Source organism: Sphaerodactylus townsendi, linkage group LG01 (assembly GCF_021028975.2).
Source record: "Sphaerodactylus townsendi isolate TG3544 linkage group LG01, MPM_Stown_v2.3, whole genome shotgun sequence".
NCBI lineage: Eukaryota > Metazoa > Chordata > Lepidosauria > Squamata > Sphaerodactylidae > Sphaerodactylus > Sphaerodactylus townsendi.
The window spans coordinates 175,703,664-175,726,527 of NC_059425.1; the positions used below are offsets into that span (position 1 = coordinate 175,703,664).

The following is a 22,864-nucleotide window of genomic DNA, read 5'->3' on the forward strand; positions in this document are numbered from 1 at the left end:
AGGGATGTATGATTCCAAAGAAACGCTTGAAGATAGTACCTGGGGGCAGCTGTTCAGTCTTAGGATATTGAGTAGGAATAACTATAGTACCTCAGTTTTATCCTGTTTAAAGGCTGAAACCTCTCAACTCCTGGGAATTCTATTTGAAGACCTTCTGTTGAAGTCTGAGAATTTTATCTATTTTCATCCAAGTACCTGCAGAGGCTGTGAGAGAGCTAGCGTGGTGTAGTCTTACTCCCCACATGAAGCCTGCTGGGTGACCTTGGGCCACAGTTCTCAGAACTCTCTCAGCTCACATAGAGTCAGGCAATGGCAAACCACCTCAGTTTGTTTCATGCCTTGAAAACCCTATAAGGTTGTCAAGGTTGTCCACCACCACCTGCAAAGGCTGTAGAAACTGCAAAAAAATAAAATCTAGTTCTAGCCTTTAGCAATGGTTTTGTAAATGCTGTCTTGCTTCTGGGATCTCAGAATTAATCATTCCTAAGTGCCAGGATTTCAAGACTTAGACACAGGGTTGATTGAGAAATAGCATGAAATCATGGTTTCTTTTGACTGAGGTTTCATTGACTGCTGTCCGAACCTGGTTTCCAGTCAGTGAATCTTGGTTTCATGTTTCTGATCTTTTCCTATCCTCCCTGCCAGAGACCTGGGTTTGTTACTACTTAACAAGATTTCACAAGTATAAAGCCAGAAATATCAACAACATGAAGAAATGCCATCTTAGATTGAATGAGGATGTCATGATCCAGCAGCAGGCAATAAATAATATCAAATACCTCAAGGAGAATAAAATGAGCTCCTTACCTCTGCCCCAGGCCTTACCTTGTGACTCCATGAGATCATGTCAATTCTAAGAGTTTTTTAAATTTATAGCCCAGCTTTCTCAGTGAAACATAATATCCAACATTGTAACAATGTTATCAGGCTACAACATCCAATAAACATTTCCATAAGACTAGGATTTCAAAATTAGGAAACATAGCCAAATAGCAGTATGATATATCATAAACAATGTAGAAAATGGAATCACAAAATAGAAGAAAACATCAGTAAGAAAAAAGATAGTAAATACAATGAATAGCAGAGTTTTCTTTTTTTCTTTCTTCTTTCCATATGTTCTGAGTATGAAATACATCTTTGGCAATACATCTTTGAAGATGCTCAAATATTTCAGTGTTCAGAGAACAATAAACTGTAAAGTGCTTTCTGTTGTTCATTTTTGTTGCAGAACAGTAGTAATGCCAATTGCTAATGAGTTTGCCCCAGATGTTGTTCTGGTATCATCTGGTTTTGATGCAGTGGAAGGTCATCCTGCACCTCTTGGAGGATATAATCTGTCAGCAAAATGTAAGTCTTCTCAGACATTTCAGTAAGTTTGCAGTTTAGTGTACATGTCTACTTGATTATAGGATATCTTTCAGTCTGTATTTAGTAATCACAACGTGTGACTTTCCCTCTTCCTTTGGTTCAGGAGGCTTTTTTCACTGAAAGGCAGCATAATACAATACAATAGAATCAACATTCAAGTTGTGTACTGAATTCAGGTTTCTGTGTGGATTTAATTGCTTAAATGTCTGTACATTTGCTCATGTAGAGCTTGCAGCAGTTTACCAAAATAATAATAGAGAGACTGTGGTGCAGAGGTTGAAGTATCAGGCAGGAATCTGAGGGAATCAGTTTCACATTCCAGCTCTGAGATGAAAGCTTTGTTGGGTCAGTCAGACACTCAGCCTAAGCCCGTGGTGGCGAACCTTTGGCACTCCAGATGTTATGGACTACAATTCCCATCAGCTCCTTCCAGCATGGCCAATTGGCCATGCTGGCAGGTGCTGATGGGAATTGTAGTTCATAACATCTGGAGTGCCAAAGGTTTGCCACCACTGGTCTAAGCTACCTCACAGGATTACTGTTGTGAAGATAAAATGGTAGAATGTAGAACAATGTTGTAAGCCGCTTTCGCTTTCCTTTGGGTGAAAAAGCAGGGTACAAATAAAGGTAATCTAAGAAAAACTTCCTTTGATACAGGATATATTTCAACATTGGAGTACAACTTGGTGGAAGGGAATCTTTGGGTCCAGCTCATTAACACAGAACGTTAAAGCAGAATATCCTAAGTATTATCTTCTCCCAAATATTCTGCAGAAATAAATGTACTACTTTTCTTTTTTTACTGTTTAGAAGCACTTAATTCTGCTACTAAATTTGTCCTTTTCCTGAGCTCTTGCTTCTGTGTTTTACAGGCTTCGGTTACCTTACACAACAGCTGATGGAGCTTGCTGGAGGACGGATTGTTCTTGCCCTTGAAGGAGGTCATGACCTGACAGCCATTTGTGATGCATCTGAAGCATGCGTTTCTGCTCTTTTAGGAAATGAGGTATAAAGAAGAGGAAGGGTAGCCTTGATTATTTGTTTCTACACATTCGCAGTGGCACACAGTCCCCCACAGTCACTTAACTTTTTTTCAAGCTCCGCCAACTTCAGAAAATTCGAGATGCTGCTCCATCTAAAGAAAATATTGTTATAGCTCACAGTGCAGACTAGTCCTCACAGATCCCCCCCCCCCGAAAAAACCTGCCCAGAATTATTTGTCTTACACTAGGTAAACAACATCTGTGCAAAATCTTTAGGGGCCCTTCAGCACATGCAGAATAATGCACTTTCAAACCCCTTTCACAATTGCAAGTGGATTTTGCAATTCCGCACAGTAAATTCCAGCTTCAAAGTGCATTGAATGTGCATTATTTTGCATGCGCGGAAGGACCTAGGAGCACAATTTATTTAGTGTCCATTTTTTATTCAGTGGGCTCTCACTGTTTTCTACCACATGTGATCAGTGGACATGGGAAAGAGAGATGGTTGATTGGCATAGCCTTGAGAAGAGTAACAACTACCACATTTAAGTGAGAATTGGGTATATATGTATGTGTGAATGAAAAGTTACACTAATTGTTGAAATAAGGCGACTATTAACATTTAAAAAATTAAAAAACATTTAAACTTTTTTAAAAAAAATATTATTACTGTGACTTACATTGGGTTTTACTTTTTCAGCTTGATCCTCTCCCTGAAAAGGTATTACAACAAAGAGCAAATGCCAATGCACTGAATTCTATTGAAAAGGTCATTGAAATACAGAGTGAGTGTTTTTTGCCATTCCCCATTTAATTTCTGGATTAAATTATTTTTAAACGTGACATTTTGTAACATAGTTTCTACAGTTTACATGTGAAATGATGAATCACTTGAAAATGGCACACAGACTATATTAGTAAAAGTACGTCAAGACAAAGGAATTGCATAAATTGTTTTGTCAGAAATATGAGGAGTGGGGGAAATGAGCCTTAAGAGAATACAGAAACCCTCAAGAACCCAAAATGAACCAAGAGAAGTTATGGCAAGGTAACAGATAGGGTTGGACCCAAGCATCTTCAGATGGAACCTGGCTTTATTTCCTTCTCCCAACAATCCTCTGCACACCTGAAAATCCACTACTAAAGGTTAAAAAACTCTCCAGGTCAAAATGGGTAGCAGGTGAGGGAGTTGCACTCAGAAAAATGAATGAAATTTATTTATTTATTATCAGATTTATATACCGTCCTTCCCCCAAAGGGCTCTGGTTGGTGTACAACACAACACACACAACAAAACAGATGGAGCATTGAACCAATTACAAATTATAAAAACAATATAAACTCCAAAAACATACCGGTAAATATTAAAAACCCCATTAAAAGCAGCGTTCAGTGCAGTATAGTAAACAATATAAAATCAGCGTCCTGCAAGTAACCCATATTAAAATCCTGTTTGTTGTTGGCGTCGTCCCCCCATCACACACATACAGATCTTTGTACAAGCATTGCAAATTCCTATAACAGCAAAAGTTTGTGCAAGAGTTTGGCCAATTCCACCTTCCTGCTATATTGCAGTTTAAACCTGCCTTTGCCACTTGTTATAGTGTTCAAGAATGCTCCTGGACCCTTCTCAAAAAATTCCTGGGAGAAGGCACTAGAAGAAGAAGAAGATTTTATTTACAGTCAATGGCCAAATATATAGGGGGAAGGCACTAAAAATCATCTATGCAAACTCACCCAGTTTGGAGAAGCCTTGGATCCCTCCCCATTAAGGTTGCTGACTTTGGGTTGGGAAATTCCCAGAGATTTGGAAGTAGAGCCTCAGGCAGGACTTTAGGAAGGTATCCTGCCATAACGTCTATGCTCCAAAGCAGCCATTTCCTCTAGGAAAACTGATCTCTTTAGACTGGAGATCAATTGTAACTCCAGGAGATCTGCAGGTCCCACCTGGGGGTTGTTAACCATGTTCCACATCTGAATCAAAGTGCACATTTTAACGGGGTTACACTGGAACGGCCCAGAAGTTTTAGTTCAGAATACAGAAGCACTCAGGTGACTATAGAACTGAAATGTTGCATCTGAACCCATGTAAGTGTAACATCCGTTCTTAAAAAGTGAAGTGCTGGCAGCTGACAAGGTGTGTGATATGGATTATTAAGTTTCACTGTGAGTTTGGCACATGGTAAATCTTTTTTTAAAACAGACAAATTGGCTAGTTACCCATATATACTCGAGTATAGGTCGACCCGAATATAAATCGAGGCACCTAATTTTGCCCCCCCAAAACTGGGGAAACTTATTGACTTGAGTATAATTCTAGGATGGGAAATGCAGCAGCCGGCTTCCCCTGCCCACCTCCATCCGAGGCCCCGTGGGGTCTCCGATGGAGGTGGACAAGGGATCTCTGCAGCCTGCGCTGGGCTTGGATCCAGGCTGGATCCGAGCCCAGCGCAGGGTGCAGCCTGGCCAGATTCCCCTGCCCACTTCCATCTGAGGCCCCACGGGGTCTCCAATGGAGGTGGGCAGGGGATCTCTGCACCCTGTGCCAGGCTCGGATCTAGGCTGGATCTGAGCCCGACACAGGGTGTAGCCTGGCCCGCTTCCCCTCCCCACCTCCAGCTAAGGCATGGAGGTGGGAAGGGGATCACTGCACCCTGCACCGGTGAAAGGCGCCTTGCTTCCCGGCATGGCAGCAAGAGAGGGGAGGCTTTGAAGGGCGCCTCGCTACCCCTGCCATGGCGGGAAGGGGGCTTTCAAAGTCTCCTCGCTCTAGCTGCCATGGCAGGAAAAGCGAGGTGCCTTTGAAAGCCTCGCAGAAGCCGGCTGCCTCGCTTCCCACCATGGCAGGGGTAGCGAGGCGCCCTTCAAAGCCCCCCCCCCCTCTCGCTGCCATGGTTGGAAGCGAGGAGGCTGTCAAAGCCTTGCAGAAGCTGACTACTGAGGCAACCGGCTTCTGCAAGACTCGAGTATAAGTTGAGGGGGGCTTTTTCAGCACAAAAAATGTGCTGAAAAAGTCGACATATTCGAGTATATACGGTACTCATCAGCCACTTGCTTTAAATTTCATTTTTAATCCTGTTGATCTTAGAACAGGTGATGGCTATACTGATAAGGAAATTTCAGCTTGATCTTGACACCAGCAAGGTCTGCATAAGGATTCCCTCACGCAAGAGGCAGAAGGGAAAAACTTCACCCCTTCCCCTCCCCACTGCCACCAAAGGTCCATTATTTCATGCCCATCCTTCAATCCTGGGAATAGACGTTTCTGGGATCAGGAGTGGATGCTAGTGAGGGGAACATAGGGTTGCTGGCTCTGGCTTGGGAAATACCAGGAAATTTGGTGGTGGAGCCTGGGAAAGGCAGAATTTGAAGAGGAAAGGTTGCTCAGTAGAGATATGAATCCATACAAAGCTGCCATTTTCTCCAGGGGTACTGATCTCTGTTGTCTGGAGATCAGCTGTGATTCCAGAAGATCTCCAGCCACCCCCTGGAGATTGGCAACCCCAAGGGGATGGGGAAGCTCACTTCTGCCATCATCCACAGCTTTTAGTTATGAGCGTACTTGTATACTAGAGGAATACTTCATGCATCTGGTGAAATGAGGTCTGACTTATTTATTTTTATTTATTTATTTATACTTTAGGCTTTTATACCACCCCATCCCCAAAGGGCTCCGGGCGGTGTACAGCATATAATAAAATACAGTCATAAAACCATCATGAATTAGCTAAAACCATCATGAATTAGCTAAAACCTATAAAAGCGTATCTACAATAAATGTTTCTGCACTTTGCACTTGCAAAGTGTTGTCTTTGGTGTCTTTCTTCTAAACATACCTGTAGGTGTTGTATTTCCTCCTTCCTCCGAACTGGCTGTTGTAAGAGCTGCTGAGCAGTTCTTTCTGGCAATAATGGTCTGGTCCGCTAAATAATTAGCTCGGTCCCTGCCAGAAAAATGAGATTGTGGCATTGCCAACCTCCAGGTGTGGCCTGGAGATCTCCTGGAATTACCGTTGATTTCCATAGATTATGCCCCCTGGAAAAAAATGGCTGCTTTAAAGGATAGACTGCATGGCATTTAACTTCACTGAGGTCCATTCACAGGCTCCGCCCCCAAATCTCCAGGAATTTCCCAACCTGGAGTTGGCAGCCTTGGTTGTCTAGTTGATTGATTTTATCGCTTGACTGACAGTGCACTCCAAATGACTGTTTCCTGGGAGTAAGCCTCAGGCCCCTTCTGCACATGCAGAATAACGGACTTTCAATCCACTTCCAATGCACTTTGGAATAGCAAAATCCACTTGCAAAAAAGCAAGTGGAATAGCAAAATCCACTTGCAAACAATTGTGAAAGCAGATTGAAAGTGCATTATTCTACATGTGCAGAAGGGGCCTCACTGAGGTAGATTCTTACCTGACCTGCATAGGATGGCGCTGTCAGGCTTGTAACTTAGGCAGATTCCGAATGGAGCAAAAAACAGCGGTGTGAAAACAGTGTAAACCCTTTTGCACCGTTTTAAACCCTTTTACACCCTTTTCACACCACTGGTTTTGACCCATGTGAAATCCGTCTTTAGATTGTTAACTACACCAGAATAAGCAGTGAATGCAGCGACGGCACACCCATTTGTATTTTTCTTTTAGGTAAGTACTGGCATTCACTCCAGCGCTATTCCTCGACAGTTGGCTACTCTTTGATAGAGGCGCAAAAGTCTGAGAATGAAGAAGCAGAAACCGTAACAGCCATGGCATCGTTGTCTGTGGGAGTCAAGCCACCCCCTGACAAAAAGTGAGTTCTCTTTTTCTCTTTCCTTCTCTCCCTCTTCAAGTCAGACCGTGATATTTTGAACAGGAAGTGGGAAACAGTTCTGCTAAACCACTTGTAACTAATTAGCCCTCAGGTGGATTAGTGCTCTAGTTTGAAGAAAAATGGAAGCAATACACAGATGCTCCAGAAGAGAAAATCCAGGGCGGTAGATACCTTATAAGCTCAATTTATGGAGAAGCATGATTGTGGTCTAATAAAGGAAGTGAAATCATAATAGTCTTTCAGCTTTAAAATACTGAATACTGAAAAGGCCTACCTAATAGTACTTACATCCTCAAGCAACAGTGGGCCTACTTAGACTGCAGCCACATTAACTTTAAATGAATAATGAATAACAGGGCAGTGAAAGTTGTGAAATCTTTGCCTGAAGACTTCTTAAAGAATGCAAAGTGTGGCTAATTAGGCTATCCTCAGGACAGAGCAAATCCTAACTTTGCCAAGGTCAACACCCAGAAAATCCCTTTTGACATCTTGATACTTTTCTTTCTGTGGCCTACTTAAGTCAAAGCACAGAAGAGTCACATTTGTTTTTTTTCAAAGCTGAGTATTTTCTGTAGCATAATAATGATGAATCTAGGGAGGGAAGGGGAAGTCCTGAAATGAGACTGATTCAGTTGATGGCTTAATTTGATTCTGAGAACCAAAACGTTTTTCCAGATGGTCTTGTGTAATTGTAAGGTATATAATGGGGACTGACAGGTAGTAGAAATTTTTCATCCTGTCAGTCATGAATGAAGGGATCTATGCCACCTCTCTGTTTTCATCTTAATTCTTTATGCCCCTGAAAAGTCAGGCCTGACTGATGGTCAGAGAGATGTGGGATACAGTGGGAGGGCCTGCAGCAAGAAGGGAATCGGCAGAAATCATCTCTTCTCTGAGAGCCAGCGGGGTGTAGTGATTAAGAGCAGTGGACTCTAATCTTGAGAACCAGGTTTTTTGCCCCGCTTCTACAAATGAAGCCTGTGTAGCTTAGTCACAGTTCTCTTGGGCTAGTCACAGTTCTCTCAGAACTCACTCAGCCCCACCTACCTCAGAAGGAGTCTGCTGTGGGGAGGGGAAGGGAAGGAGTTTGTAAGCGGCTTTGAGATTCCTTCCAGTTGAGAAATGTGAAGTATAAATCCAAACTCTTCTCCTCACCCCTACACAAGCTCTCCCACGAACAGCACAACTGCTTGCGCAGAGCGGGGTCTGACCTCTGCCATCTCCCCTACTCGCTGCAGCCCCTGTGGTGCCATGCATCCCACTCTAGACTTCCTCCAAAAGTGGCTTTTGGGGAGCACATGGGGCTGCAGTGAGAAAGGGTGAAGGCACCCAAATTCATTCTGCTTGCAGTTGATTGGGTCTGGCCAACTCAGTTGACTTCCTTTGCATAATGATGGGTGAGCTCCCCTCCACCCAGCTAAGTAGGAAAAAAAAATTGTTGCAAGGTTGATTGGGAGACCTCAGGTGCACCCGCTGAGAACTGCTCCTCTCTTGTGGATGGCCAGAGGCAGCACATGTTTCTTCTCAGCTGCCTGCTGGCCCCATCCTGTCGCTCCCCAGCAGCCAGGCAGACAAGTTTGAGAGGAGTGAAGAGGGGCTTCCAAGGGAGCGAGAATTCTTCTCTGACTTAGATCTACCAGAGTGGGGGAAGAGCACAGCAACTCTGAGGCCCTTTCCACGCACGAAGCACAATGCACTTTCAGTCCACTTTCACAGTTGCAAAAGGATTTTGCTATTCCGCACAGTAAACTCCATCTTCAAAGTGCATTGAAAGTGGATTGAAAGTGCATTATTCTGCATGTGCAGAGGGGGCCTGAGACTTGTTCCATTTTGAAGCCAGGCTCTTTCTGATCTGCTGAAGCCAATATTCAAGCCAAGGAAATGAAACCCGGAAAGCATTTTTGTGACATTCTTGCTGGTTGCTTCTGCTCTGCCCAGTCGCCTCCTTTTTCTGTTTACAGGCCAGATGAGGAACCCATGGAGCAGGATCCTCCCCTGTAGCACTCATCTTCTGGGCGGAGTTCTCCTGTTTGTTCGTCTTGTCTTGGGGCTCTGCAAGGAAGCAGTCCCTTGTTACTCCTGCATCCGGTCATGGTTTACTTCCAGACTACGGAAAAGCAGCCATGCATGAAAGAAAGCAAAAGTTCTCCATGTCTGTACAGAATATGCTTGTAGAAAAGGAAAAAAAATGCAGGTGAAGAGCAGAAATATTAAAGACACGTGCACTGAGCATTCTTTCTCATTCCTAAAGGGGAGCCATAAGAGGCAAGAAATCAGTGAAGTATTTGGCAGAATTGCCAGCTTTTTCTAAGGAAACAAAGAAGTTTCACACAGACATGACAACTTTCTTTTGAAACTGGTGCTTACAATTTGATTACCCTCTGTTTCAGACCACTCAACCCATATTGGAAGTTTTTAATTTTTGTTTTTAATTTTGTGGCTTTTGCCTATCTGTGATTCAGACACTCTCTTCAAAACCCAAACGATATGAGGAGGGGTGTTTTTTTTTTTTTATATGAAGGGTGAAAAGAGAACTTAAGATTTTTGTATGTGGCAAAGAAGAAAATTGACCTAGGGAAATATCCCAGAAAGGGGATCGGCTTTAATATCTCCAAAGCCACCTGAAGAGTTTGTTGTGCCTTTAAATAAAGTTTGGGTTGATTCGGGGCAACTGTTGTTGTTGTTTTTGGATGTTTTGAGGAACAATGCCTTAAAAAAAAAAGAACTCCACAGCAGTTCCTCTAGCAGGGTAGGCGAAGAACTGCAATCAGCAAGCCAGGTTCTTGGATTTATGTTAGCATGATTACTTAAGCAAGCAGAGGCTGGAGCGTCAACAAAACAAGCTTGGATTTTTATTTTTATTTTTGATTTATTGTTGTTTAAAATGATATTAAGGTAGTTGCCAGTAAAGTGGCAAATACTGTTGGGGTTCTAAAATTTAACAGTTTTTTTTTTTAAAAAACGGAAAAAGAATAAAAACCTCCAGTGTTTTCTCCTACCCGTTATGTATAACCATTTTAACTATCAATTTGGTTGTAAAAGCATGCGACAGACTCAACTGCAGTTTAAAAACGACGAGAATGCTTTTCATTAAAAGCAAGTTAGCATGAGAATATTGCTTAATATTTTAGCTATAGATGTATAAATGTATATCTATAATGTATATTCCAGATGTATTCCAAGCTTAGAAAATATGACTCTTACAAATTTTGATTAAGTATTTATAATGCATTTATAAGAAAGTATATCAATAAATGCAGATTACAATGGTAGCCATTGGAAGGTCCCTTGCAGAAGACTTATTTGTGGACTGGAATGTAAGGGTTTTTTTCGAAAAGGAATCTACTTTGAAACGTGACCATTTTCAGACTGTTGTTTGGAATGTTTTCAGAATGCCAACATTTTAGCCACTGGGCAACTACCCTAAACATTGATTTTTAATTTAAGGCTTTGAACTTTGATCCTGTTGTGACGAAATTAGTTTGCGATGAATGTGTTGTTTGCTTTATTTTTTACATTAGCTTTCTCACGACATTTCATTTTTGCTTTCTACTCGACAGCTGTTTCCAAACATTGTCTGAGCCTGTGCCATCTTTTGTTGCACGTTGGTGTAGGGGGAGCGTTTGCTTTTGGACTTTTCTACTTTCAACAGCTTTCACGATCAACGTGGAGTGGTTGAGGATTGTGGGGCTTCACTTTCAGAAAAGCCCTGTTTCCATGAAAGGAAGGATTCTAAGCTCTTTGTTATATCAGAAAACACTGTGTATTTCCCCACTTTTTCAGCCATACTTGCTATGCTGTCTAAAGAAAATGTGGAGTTTTCTTACCTTAAGACATGTTAGTATTACAAAGAGTGATGTATCATATATTCTATAGGGTGTGGCAAGATTTATTAAAGGCATTAATAACTTAAGGATCCATATGGAAGGTCTGCCAGACGCTCGTCGGTGCAATTAACACTAATGTAAATGCTCCGAACTTTTCCTGAACTAAGGTTCTCTGGAAAGACTATTTCATAGTTAATCGTTATAATAATGATACATGCAGGCTAAGGAAGTGTTGGTCCTGGCCAGCCCCTCCTTCCTTTTGCCATGTGTGGGGGGGCGGGATGCCCCCCTAGAATAAGTAACTAATTTTTTGTAGTGAAACCAGGTAGCTGGGGGAAGCTGAAATTGTGTATTCTTTTTCAAGCAGTGTCACTCCTCTTCAGAATATCTGGTATTATTTTTGGCAACTCTCCCCCCCCCCCTTTTAATTTGTGTTTTAACTGACAGGGCCACTTTGTGGATTTTTGTGTTGTCGTTGTTTGTTGTTCTCGGGGGGGGGGGGATTCATTCCATGGAGAGCAGAGTTGTGAGAATGAAAACACAAAACAAAACTGAGTGCACACAGGATAGAGTTTTAACACTGAGATATTATTTTTAAAGCGTACACTACAATATTTGAGTTCTAAACTAATCCCAGTACACTTAAATTGATGACTATTTTTTTGGCATTAAAACTGCCAGGAGCATACTCTGAGAGTATAGTTTGACAGTAAAGATAAAAATCATATATATTTTGTAAAATGACTGCCTTGCTGCTGTGATCTGAAAATATTTTTTTTTGTTGTGGAATCACCCGATTTCATGTTTTGTTGATCTACCCCTTTAACGCCGTTGGTAACTGTAATGCATCCATAATCATTTCAGCCTAAAGTATGTTTTAATTCCAACAGCATGTTGTCAAAATATGTACTTTTTGCATCACAAGAGCCGCTTAGTGATGTTGAGACAATGGTCTGGATGTGTCAGTAACAGCTTCCAAGCTTTTCCAGTAGCTGCTTTTAAGATTTTTCATCTGTTTCGTTCAAGCACACTGCTACATCACTGTCCATTCCACAGCCCCAAATTCTTGCATGTGTTCAAATTATAGTTGTATGATCCCCCACAGAGATGGGGTCTGGGTTTCCCTCTGCAGTTTATGTGCAGTGGACAGGGAACATTGGCCTCACGGGATATGAGGAGGTACCACTGTAGCCTTGATTTTCTTTCCTACGAGTTTACGTAACATGGACCTGGTGGGAATGCTTGTGAGCTCTGTGTCCAAGCTGATTTAGGTACTGTACCTTTTATTCCCACGTTTTTATATACAAATATGAGGTAACTCAGTTCCACCAGCACGATACTAGTGGATGTTTTCACTAATCCAGCTTCCAAAATGCTTGGGTGGCATATTATAAATTTTCTTCTGTAGCAACTAAGAAAACAAAGGAATGTCGTAAAGCTATGTGACCCAGAAGGGACTCCTAGGTTGTACTACACACAGTACTAATAATCAAGTACTTGGTTTTGTTTTACTTTCTATACACAGACATTCCTTTTTATTAGTCACGTACTCATTCCATTCTTCCTTTTGTAAACTTTTTGGGCCCACGTTTTATGGGCATTGATATATATAAATATATATAAAATATATATGAATATATTTTTTTAAGTTTCCTACACCTTGAAGTTGCATGGTCTATTAGGTTGGCATGTCTTTATATTGTATACAGATTTTGCACGCCACACTTGGCAGCTTTGGAGAAAAAAAGAATTCCCCTCTGATGGCATTAACGGGAGTAAGAAAGGTCGAAATGTTTTGTGTCATATAGATCACAGGTGTCAAACTCGCGGCCCTCAGATGTTATGGACTACAGATGTTATGGACTACATGGGAACTGTAATCCATAACATCTGGAGGCCATGAGTTTGACACCTATGATATAGATTGATTAACAGTGAAGAGCATGGAGGGGAAGGCAGTTTGTCTTACTGAACTTATTAAGGACCTGTGCTTTTTATTGTAAAATTTAAAAAGACTACTTAAACATTTGTCATTTTAAGAGAGAGAAAAAATATCTAGCACTTGTGACAAACCAATAATAGAGTTTATTGTATTTATGTAGAAATAATGTTCCAGGAGAAACTACGCAGAACACCCGAGTAAACTGCCTGTGACTTTTTTTTTTTAAAGGGTAAGAGGGGCAGGCATTTTTCTTTTTTTCCTTTAGGCATGAAAGGGATAAAGCCGGCACAACCCTATGCCAACCTTTTTTGTATTCTCAGATGATCATGACAAAGGACTTGAAGAGCAAACTCTTCAGCACAGCTGTGTTAACGTGTTTTTAATTTCTTGGAATGAGGTATGCATAGGTTTCAGTTTCAAGCGGTGACGTACTGTACAAACACTGTGGTTTCAAACACAACTTTCTATCAGCAGGAAATGAAGTTTCTTCATAGTGATAGTTGAGCGTGGGGTCCTCCCAACTTCACCTTGTCTTTGATATTGATTAAAAAGGATTTGAGAGAGAGAGTGAATGAATGTATGAATGAATGAATTTAACACTTCTGGTGCTCTACGTTGGAGGCGCTATATATATATGGGTTGAAAAACTATTCACCCAAGAGCTTATTACAGATATGTAGTACCAAAAGTCGTAACTCTATTATAGTCTGCTTTATACCTATACATGCTCAGTATGTTGTCACCATTGGTAGCAGCTACCAGTTTATTCTGTAATTTAGACGGTTTCATTCTTAACTGTATGAACCCTTTAAGTGATGCTAGCATATTCTTTGTACTTAAATTTACTGATGACCTTTTTCCTTTACTTGGTGGAGTTGAAAGTTTTGTTTCTTAGCTTTCTCACTTCCTTGTTTTTGTTGTTTTGTTTTCATTCGTTTTTTACTGGCCAATGGTGTCTTTCTCTGATAATACCAACTTCAATTTCAACTTTAATAGAAGTCCAGTATTTTGTACCACATTATGACAACTTGTTATTCTTGTGGTGTAAATAAAAAAGAAAAAGTGAAAAGAAAAAAGTACGATCTCTATTGCTCATTTCCCTATGTGTTGTGTTCTTTTTCATTGTCGTTTGGCTCACTGTTGTATTCCTCTACCAGAAAATTACTTAATACTTTCTGTGCTTCCTTCAGAACTCTAGAGTGGGAATTTTTTGCAGGAACATCTCTGTAAAGATCAAAGTATTGAGTTTGATCCAGCAATAGATTTCTTCAGAAAGAAGCAAGGGGATTTTTGCCAAATACCTTCTGCTGCTTCAAATTCACACCTCACATACTATCCTTGGGGCTCCCTGTTCCCAAAGAACAGACTTTGGGAAGCACTTTAGGCATCAGTGAGATGGAGAGGGAGAGATGGGACAATTCTATTGATGGAAAGCCATTCTATTGGATCCAACCTGTTGTTTCCAGTACCTGGTTCTCATGATACCTGAGCTGTATCACTCCAGTGAAGTTGAAGGGGATGCTTATATGATTATATGCTAAATGTCAGGGGAAGAGATTCTCACTTAGCCTTCTTCTTGACATGTTACCTATGTACATTAATTTGCTCTGCATGGAGCATCCAGTCAAGTCAGCTGAACCTGCACCTCTGATAGTCTACTGGTTTAGGTGAAATATTATGCGGCATTGGATTACAGCTTCACACTTCGCACAGTTGTTACACACACACACACACACACACACACACACACACAGAGAGAGAGAGAGAGAGAGAGAGATGAGGAAGAAAGAGTCCATAATCTTCAAATATGTTCAAAAAGTAAATTCTGTTCCCTCAAGGACACCTTCTGTCCCAGGGCCATGATGCCAAGAGGCAGACAAGCTCCATCTTAGATTTCATCCAAAAATCCTGAACCAGCAACAAGGAGGAAACAACTGAAGTAAAATGACTATCTAGGTAATTAGGTGCCCATGGGAATGCAGCAGGCTCCACTGCTCTAGAACTTCTCTTGGCTCTGAAGATCATCCCAAATCTGATTTTGGCAGAATCTGATGATGATGCTGTGTTTTGGGTCTAACTTAGGAAAGAGGCTCGTGTGTTCCCTCTGGCGAGTTAATATTATTTTGGAGATTTGATATGTATGTGTGAGTATTGGGTGGTTTCCTTACAGTTTTTAGGATTCGTGTAGTGCTTGGGACCGATCAAGAGCCTCTCCTGAATGCAATCTAGCAGCACCTCCAGTGTTTCTAAATTGAATTGCTGCAGGGAACTTGAAACTGCCATGTTACTACATGATCCTATGTTAGACATAACAAGAAGTTTGGCCCAGAGTGACACTGTGACAAGAGACACATCTGTCGAATGCAGAAGATCCTAGGTAAAACGCCTAAAATTTCTGGTTAGTCTGTTAAGTAGAAGTTCATAAAGACACACTGAACCTCATTTCTGCAAGTTGGTTTTGAGGACTCTAAGAATGATTGTCCATTGGGATTTACACACACGATGAGACTGCCTTGTCAGATCAAGCTGAGGACTTCACGTCCATCATGACAACCATGGATCTGTCTGAAGTTGGGATGGACCCAACACATGAAAAAGGAAATACCTGGACTTTTTCTCTACTGAAAATTGCCATTAATCTGATTGGTGGCTGGAGTTTCATCTCTTGTTAGGTCAGATCACCATCTTCTCAAGGCACAGCTGAGATTGCCATCCTATCCCTGAAGGAGAAGTGTATGGATTTAAATGGAAACTCTACATTCCTTAATGACAGTCACAGACTTCCATGTTGCTGCTTCAAATTATATTAAACGTTTACTGTTAAACCTCTGATACATGTTAAGAGCCAACATAGTGCAGGGGTTGAGAGTGGTGAACTCTAACCAGATTTGATCCTCGACTCCTCGAGTGGTGGACTGTTATCTAGTAAACCAGGTTTGTTTCCTTACTCCTACATTTCTGCTGGGTGACATTTGGGCAGTCATGGTTCTTTCAGAACTCTCTCAGCCCAGGCAAAGGCAGACAATGGCAAATCGCCTTCAAATGTCTCTTGCCTTGAAAGCCCTATGGGGTTGCCATAAGTCAGATGTATCTTGATGGCAGATAAAAAATGAACAGTAGTTGAAGGGGCAACCTCTCTCTACCTTTGACTGTGACAACAACAACAAGATCTCAGAGGGTACTTTGCTAAAAGCAACAGTGTTTACAACTGTAGGCTGGAGGAGAGTGATACTGCAAAGATCCTGTTTGTTCTAGCTTGCCTCCTGCTTACACCACATTTCCTCATTTTTATTTATTTGCTTTACTGATAGTCCGTCTTGGTAAGGTACGAGGGCAGGGCTATGCAGGCAGGCCTTTGAGGACTAGTCTTTGGGTTGGTCCGCCAGAATAAAAAATTATGAATACGTTTAAAAGTCATAAAAACAAGACAAGGGCATAAAAGCACTCAACAACCTGAATTCATTAAATAAAGTTAAAATATGTTTTTAAAAAACTGAAAGAGATAGAACTCTCCCACTTTATTTTGTTTTTAATTAATTAATATATTCTAACCTAGAAGAAATAGAAGTTATAACAACAGTGGCGGCTAGTCTACATATAAGCATCTGTAAAAGAGTTCCAAATATCTAAAAATACGTCCATTTGAAATTGTTGTCTATATGCCAGACTTTCAAATGTTGCTAAGGTTGTAAGATTCTCAATCCATCAGGTTATGGGAGAAGGGCATTTATCTCTCCAGTGCTGCAGTATAGATCTTTTAGCAACATTAAGGGCGCAGAGCATCAATTTTTGTTGGCCATCAGTTAGCCTCCAGGAGACGAGAAAAGTATGTAAGCATCCTCAAAAATCATTACTCTGATACAAAATTATTATGAATACTGACTTTCTCCAAAAAATATTAAATACACTGAACACACCCTTATGCCACTCATTCTGCAGACTTTGCACATCATATTTATTAACACCAAATATTTATAAACAAATATTGTAGGTTTTGCATTCTGCATGGATTCAAGGAGAGTTTCCAGGAACAAGAGACACTGAAACACTTAGTGTTTCAGGACAATATTTAGGCACCAACGGGTGTTATAGTTCACATTGCCATTCGACATAACACGTCATATCTAGGCCTCACCATGGTACGAACCTGCTCGTGTGGTGTGTGTGTACCCACAATCTCTCCAGGACAAACTAGTTTTACAGTCCCCAAGCAGCTTCTCCGTTGACCAACAGCACCTCAGTGTTGCCTGGATTGAACTTCAGTTCCAGCATCTTCATCTTCCTCCACATCTCACAAGTTCACACTGGATGTTGCTTAGCCTGCTCTTGCATGGTTCAGCTGCACACCCAGGTCCTCCAGACCTACACACCACCAGCAAGTATACGTTGATGCTGAGGCAAAGGCCCTACAGATCTCTTCAGGGAGCCTTTGGAGCCCAGCTCTTAACAGAACTTCCCAAAATGCAGCTGAAGGCTTGGCATCCATCTTCGGAACAGGAAGCTGGAATTAAGTTCAGTTGAGTAAGTGGTGCATACTGGGACATTCTGAGCTGGCGAGTATGGCAAGCAGTGTGGAAACCCCAAAGTGAAGCGAGCTGCGGCAGGGTTAGTGGTGTCTGTATGATGGGCCTACGATTCATACTCCACTAAGGTGCTCCCCAGACCCTACTACCAAATCTTCAGGAATTGTCCATCCCAGAGTTGGCAATGCTAGAATGAGCTTCCTGGCATAGCAGGGAAATTGTGCCAGGCCTGTTGGTGGGTGTAGGGAGCAGACAATCAGTTTTTTGGGATGCTTAAACATCTGCCAGTTTGGCTTACATCCGGTCTGCTTAGCTTTCCTAATGATGTAATACAAAGAACTGGGTTTCAGCCAGAGGTGGGATCCAGCAGGTTCTCACCAGTTCCCGAGAGTGGGTTACTAATTATTTGTGCGTGCCGAGAGGGGGTTACTAATTGGGTCTGCTTTTCCATTAGAAATTCCATTAGGTCCAAAAATCATAAAGTCCTGTTGTTTCCTATGTGGCTGGTTAGCGAAGGTAGAAAATGGGATAATTCTCCCTGTTGGGCTGTTTTAAAAACAGGTTTTAGAAATATGGTAAAGTTCCTTGTTTAAAGAAAGTATCCTTCTTTTGATTTCTAGAAACAAAACTAAGTATTTGAAAGTATTCAGTATTTGACAGGCTGTCAATTGGAGGAGAAGTAGTTGTTTCTGTTGGCAGTAGACGATAGGACTTGCTATAATGAGTTTAAATTATGGACAGAAAGATACCAGCTGGAAATTAGGAACTTTTTTTTTACAGTAAGAGTTTTTTACAGTAACAGAGAAATTATTAATGCCCCGCCCCCGTCATGCCCCGCCCATCCCCATTGGCGCTCCGCCACTGTTTGAATCCCACCACCATGGGAACCTGTTCCTAAATTTTTTGGATCCCACCACTGGTTTCAGCATGTGCACGTTCTCACACAGGTCAACAGATATCTACCCCCATCCCACCTCACCCTACCCACCGTGGCTCTGCTGCATTTGTCAGGCAATGGCTTCAATAATTACATTAATCGCCACCATTCATAGACATTGGTCATAAATAAATGTTTTCTTTTAAAAAATCCTACCATTTTGGTGTTCATCTAAGTAGTCCTTTGCATAGATGCTTGGATCAGCAGCCATTTTGCACATGGTCAGTTGTGGGGATGAACCAACAAGACCCGGCAGTCGTCTCAAAGGTGACCAACACAGCCAAACCCACGACATTTGTGGCATCTCTAACACGATGCTGTTCAGTCAGGCAAAATCTCAGCTGTGCTTTGGAATTCATCCAGCCTGTTTCGGGACTCTCCGCATCTGGTATACAAACCAGGAGCCTTGAGTATGCCTTTGATCATCTAAGATTGAAGCAAACAATAGACTAATTTAAAAAGTTTAAATCAGCTATCTGAATTAATTGCTGATGCATCTATAAACGCTTGGGATTGGAGCCAGTGTAACTCCGCCATTTATTTCCTCCATTATGAAAGTTAACTGGTGTTTTGTAGCACCTTAATGGCAAATCTAAGTTTATACTGAAATGCGCTGCATGCGGCTTGAAGGGTCAGCCACTCAGTCTGGCACAGCTGCCACTCTGGACTTCTTTACTGTGATTCCAAATTCTTGTTCAATGGTAAACTCTCAGGTTGCATTTCAAATATAACAGAACTTGTAGGGGAAGCCATTCCCTGAGAATGCTTCTCAAATATCAGTTTGGATAAGAATAATGTTCAGCTGTATATTTCACTGGCTTTTATTCTGGAATGATTTCATAATATTTAGTTATGCTTGGGTTTGGGTAAACTAAAAACACTAGAAAGATGAAATAAAAATCCTGGCTTTTAAATACTCCTGAACTGTGTTCAAGTGTAGAGGTTTAAGAAAAGCTATAGTGGAAATAATAAAGTAAGCATGCAATCCACAGAATAGTTGTTCCAGATCTTTACAGCTAAATTGAATCAGTCTTCTTTGGAGGAAGAAAGTGTGACTTGTAGACAAAAGTGAGTTAAATAATGGCAGGCATTTATCGTTCTTCTGACTGAATTACAAAATCACAACCTAAACAGTAAAGCCTGGGACATTTCACATCTCATTTGGGCAAAGTCTGCAGAAGATTCCCACTAAGTTGATCTTTCCCGCTTCCCATTTTAGAATTGTTTTTACAAGTCATATTTATTATTATTATTATTTATTAGTTTTGTATACCGCCCTCCCCCAAAGGGCTCTGGGTGGTTAACATCACATAAGTAGAGCACAATTTAAAACATCAATAATTTAATTTAAAACATCAATAATTTAATTTAAAGCATCAATAATTTACAGTACAAACTTATGGCTCTATTAGTATTAAAATAACTAAAAACCCCTATAAAACACAGCGTTCCAAAATACAGTTCCTAGCGTCCAGTCACTAAACCCTCCCCCCAGAGGGGGGCGGTAGGTCCCTCAGATGTTATGGGGACTACGGAAGGGCGCCACATCAGCGGTTGGTCCCACCAAAGGCCCGGTGGAACAACTCAGTCTTACAGGCCCTGCGGAACTCACCGGGATGCCGGGGAGGGCAGGAGCCAGCTGGCAGGGAGGGGGGCAGGGCTCGGCAGCTCAGATTTACAAATGAGAAGCCAATGGAATTAAAATATATATTAAAAGTATACTTTGAAAGCATCTCATAATTCTCTGCAACAAATATGAAAACAAAATCACATGGAATATGATCCTGCAGGAAAGAGGGATATAAATCCAAACTCCTCCTCCTCCTCCCTCCTCCTCCTCCTCCTCCTCCTCCTTCTTCTTCTTCTTCTTCTTCCAAGGCCGAAATTATCTTTATTTCATTTCATTTTCATTTTAACCTTTAATGGCATACAAAATTATCTTTATTAAGTAAAACTGTGGAAACTGGAAGGATATGTTGATCTGCATTTTGATCTGCATCTACTTGTTTTTTTAATATACCCCAGATATTTCTTCCTTTATATGCAAATGAGATACGAAGGCTGAACCATCCCATAACATGTTTGTAATTTGCATGTGTGTACTTTCTCTGTCATGGCAGGTATCTTTGCATTTCTCAAAAATCACCTTATCACAGATTTTTGTATTTTAATGCTTAACTTTGTATTTTAATCATTACCATCGCACAATACGAATTAAATATTCATGTGAGTAACAGCAGTTTGTGCAAAAAGGAGTCAAAACAAAAACCAAAGAGTCACTGAGCCCAGAATGGAAGTGCTCCTTTAAAGAAGCAATGACCCAATGACGGGGATGTGACATATGGAGCGAGCATGAAGCGGGAGTGAAACAAAGATGGTGGTGGACTGGGACTGAGACGTAAGGCAAGCTCTGCCTCAGAGGCGTATCTAGGGAAAATGGAGCCTGGGACAAAATCTGTTTTTCTCACTGATTTTGTCCCTAGATCAGGGGTCTGCAACCTGTGGCTCCAGAGCTTGGGTTCTCTCAGCTTCCTTCAGAGAGTCGCCCTAAGGATTAATGGGAAAGAGTCCCCATACTAGAGAGGCACAGACCAAGACGGCTATCCCAAGTCACTTCCGGCTTCCCTGTCCCAGCTGCCAGGCTGGCTGATGCCGGTGATGACAGCACAGGGCAGGGGCAGAGCACTGCTGGTGGATCCTCTTGAACAGGTGAGTGGCGAAGGGCAGGAAATGGGAGGGAGTTGCAGGAGCGCAGATTTTCAGCACAATCCTTACCTCAGTCTGCTGCCTTGAATGGGGGTCAGGGGTCGACCCCCCATTTAGGTGGCCTCATTTCCCCCTCCCCCGGATCCTTCTTGGTGGGTGGGACCACATGGGGGACCCCAGCAGCATCACCTTGGGTTGCAGACTCCCCAGCAGCCCTGCTGAGCTCCAGGGGCTTTCCTGGCGGATGGCAGCCTGGCTGAGTCCAGGTGAGAAAGACAATGCCAGGTTTTAAAGGAGTTATTACCTGCAGCCCTGCAAGGTTGCACTCATCAGGGCTGTTTGATGGGGAGGAGGGGTGGGTGGGAATTGTTTGCTTCTGCATTGCCAAGGAGGGCAGGCGTGCATGGGGAAAGCCTTGCCCATGGATCTTGGAAGGTTTACTTCAGAGTAAACCAGTGGAGGGTAAGCTTGTAGATTGTGGAAGGGAGGAAGGCTGGGATCATCCTCAGCCATGGTTGTCGCGGGTTGCCTACTCCCGGTGGGCAAATCCCAGGACATTTGGAGGTAGATTCTCAGAAGCTGTGGCTTTTGGGATCAGGGCGGGGGCCATGCTCAGTGAGGAATATGGCTGTCGAGTCCAACCTCCATGGCAGACATGGAGGTCTGTTATTATTTTTTAAGAGTTCAAAATGTTCAAAATGTGTTTTTTACATAAATAAATATATTTTTTCTGTAGCACTTCATGGATTTCACAAGCAACACACTATAATTGTTTATACAAAGCATAAAGGTAAAAAAAACAATATATACAGGGTTATCTTCATTTTAAATGTCAAAAAGTATTTGCAGCTCCAAGTGTATTCTTTTCCGTGGAAAACGGGTCCAAATGGCTCTTTGGGTGTTAAATGTTGCTGACCCCTGCCCTAGATACTCCCCAGGCCCCTCCCTGCCCGGCTCCCCATGCCCCCCAGGCTCCCTGCACTCCCCCACACCCCACTTACCTCAGTCAGCAGGGATGCCGGGGAGGGCAGGAGCCAACTGGCAGGGAAGGGGGCAGGGCTTGGCAGCTTGGATGGGCACCACAGCAGCAGGCCAGCTCCGAACCACCCGCAGAGAAGTCCTGACCCCAGCCTCCCTGTTGGCTTACTCCTGTTGGCTTGCCCAGGGGCTGGGGGGGGGGGGCAGAAGCTGGCCTGCAGGGAGGCGGGGGGTGGGGCTCAGCCACGAGCGGTTCAGGCGGGCACCATAGAGGGCAACTCCTGCCTTCCCTGGGGAAGGAGGACCAGTTTGGGGGACAATTTTCTGCATCCACATGACCCAAATGGCCTCTGCCCAAGACATGTGGCCACACCTGTCCTTGTGGGCCCTACACCTCTACTCTGCCCCCTTACTCTTCCTTTTCCTCCTTATCGTCTTCTTGATGCACTCGCTTTTGGGCATAGGAGGGATGGGCGACGGCGGGCCAGACCAAATTATTTCACGGGCCTTATGCAGCCCGCGGGCTGGACGTTCCTCACCCCTGCTATATACCAGGCTGTCTTCCCTTCCATGAATCCTATAGTTGAAGGGAATTTTCTCTCCTTTATGTTTAAGATTCCTCTTCAAGTTTGAATAGTATCACTGTTTTTCTGAAATGTAACTTTAAAAACTTAGACTCCTAACTTAGACAGCAAGAATCAATTTGTTTAACCAGGCAACTTTCCCTATTGCTCCCGTTTTACAGACAGAAAATAAAGAACAATCAGTGACTTGCCTGAAGGCCTCCAA

The 22,864-nt window shown here is 42.3% G+C and overlaps 1 protein-coding gene and 1 pseudogene across 1 annotated transcript in view; both read left to right on the plus strand.

Moving 5' to 3' along the window:
• The window catches only part of HDAC4 (histone deacetylase 4), a 152,946-nt gene extending 138,939 nt beyond the window's left edge, over window positions 1-14,007 (plus strand). Inside the window, exons 22-26 of the mRNA XM_048506175.1 lie at window positions 1,232-1,350; window positions 2,244-2,377; window positions 3,055-3,139; window positions 6,997-7,141; window positions 9,124-14,007. Of these exons, the coding sequence (XP_048362132.1) occupies window positions 1,232-1,350; window positions 2,244-2,377; window positions 3,055-3,139; window positions 6,997-7,141; window positions 9,124-9,163 (523 nt within the window). The 3' untranslated portion in view covers window positions 9,164-14,007. The remainder of the gene's footprint in view (window positions 1-1,231; window positions 1,351-2,243; window positions 2,378-3,054; window positions 3,140-6,996; window positions 7,142-9,123) is intronic.
• Window positions 13,002-14,351, plus strand: LOC125438036 (annotated as a pseudogene).
• The last annotated feature ends 8,513 nt before the right edge of the window (window positions 14,352-22,864 follow it).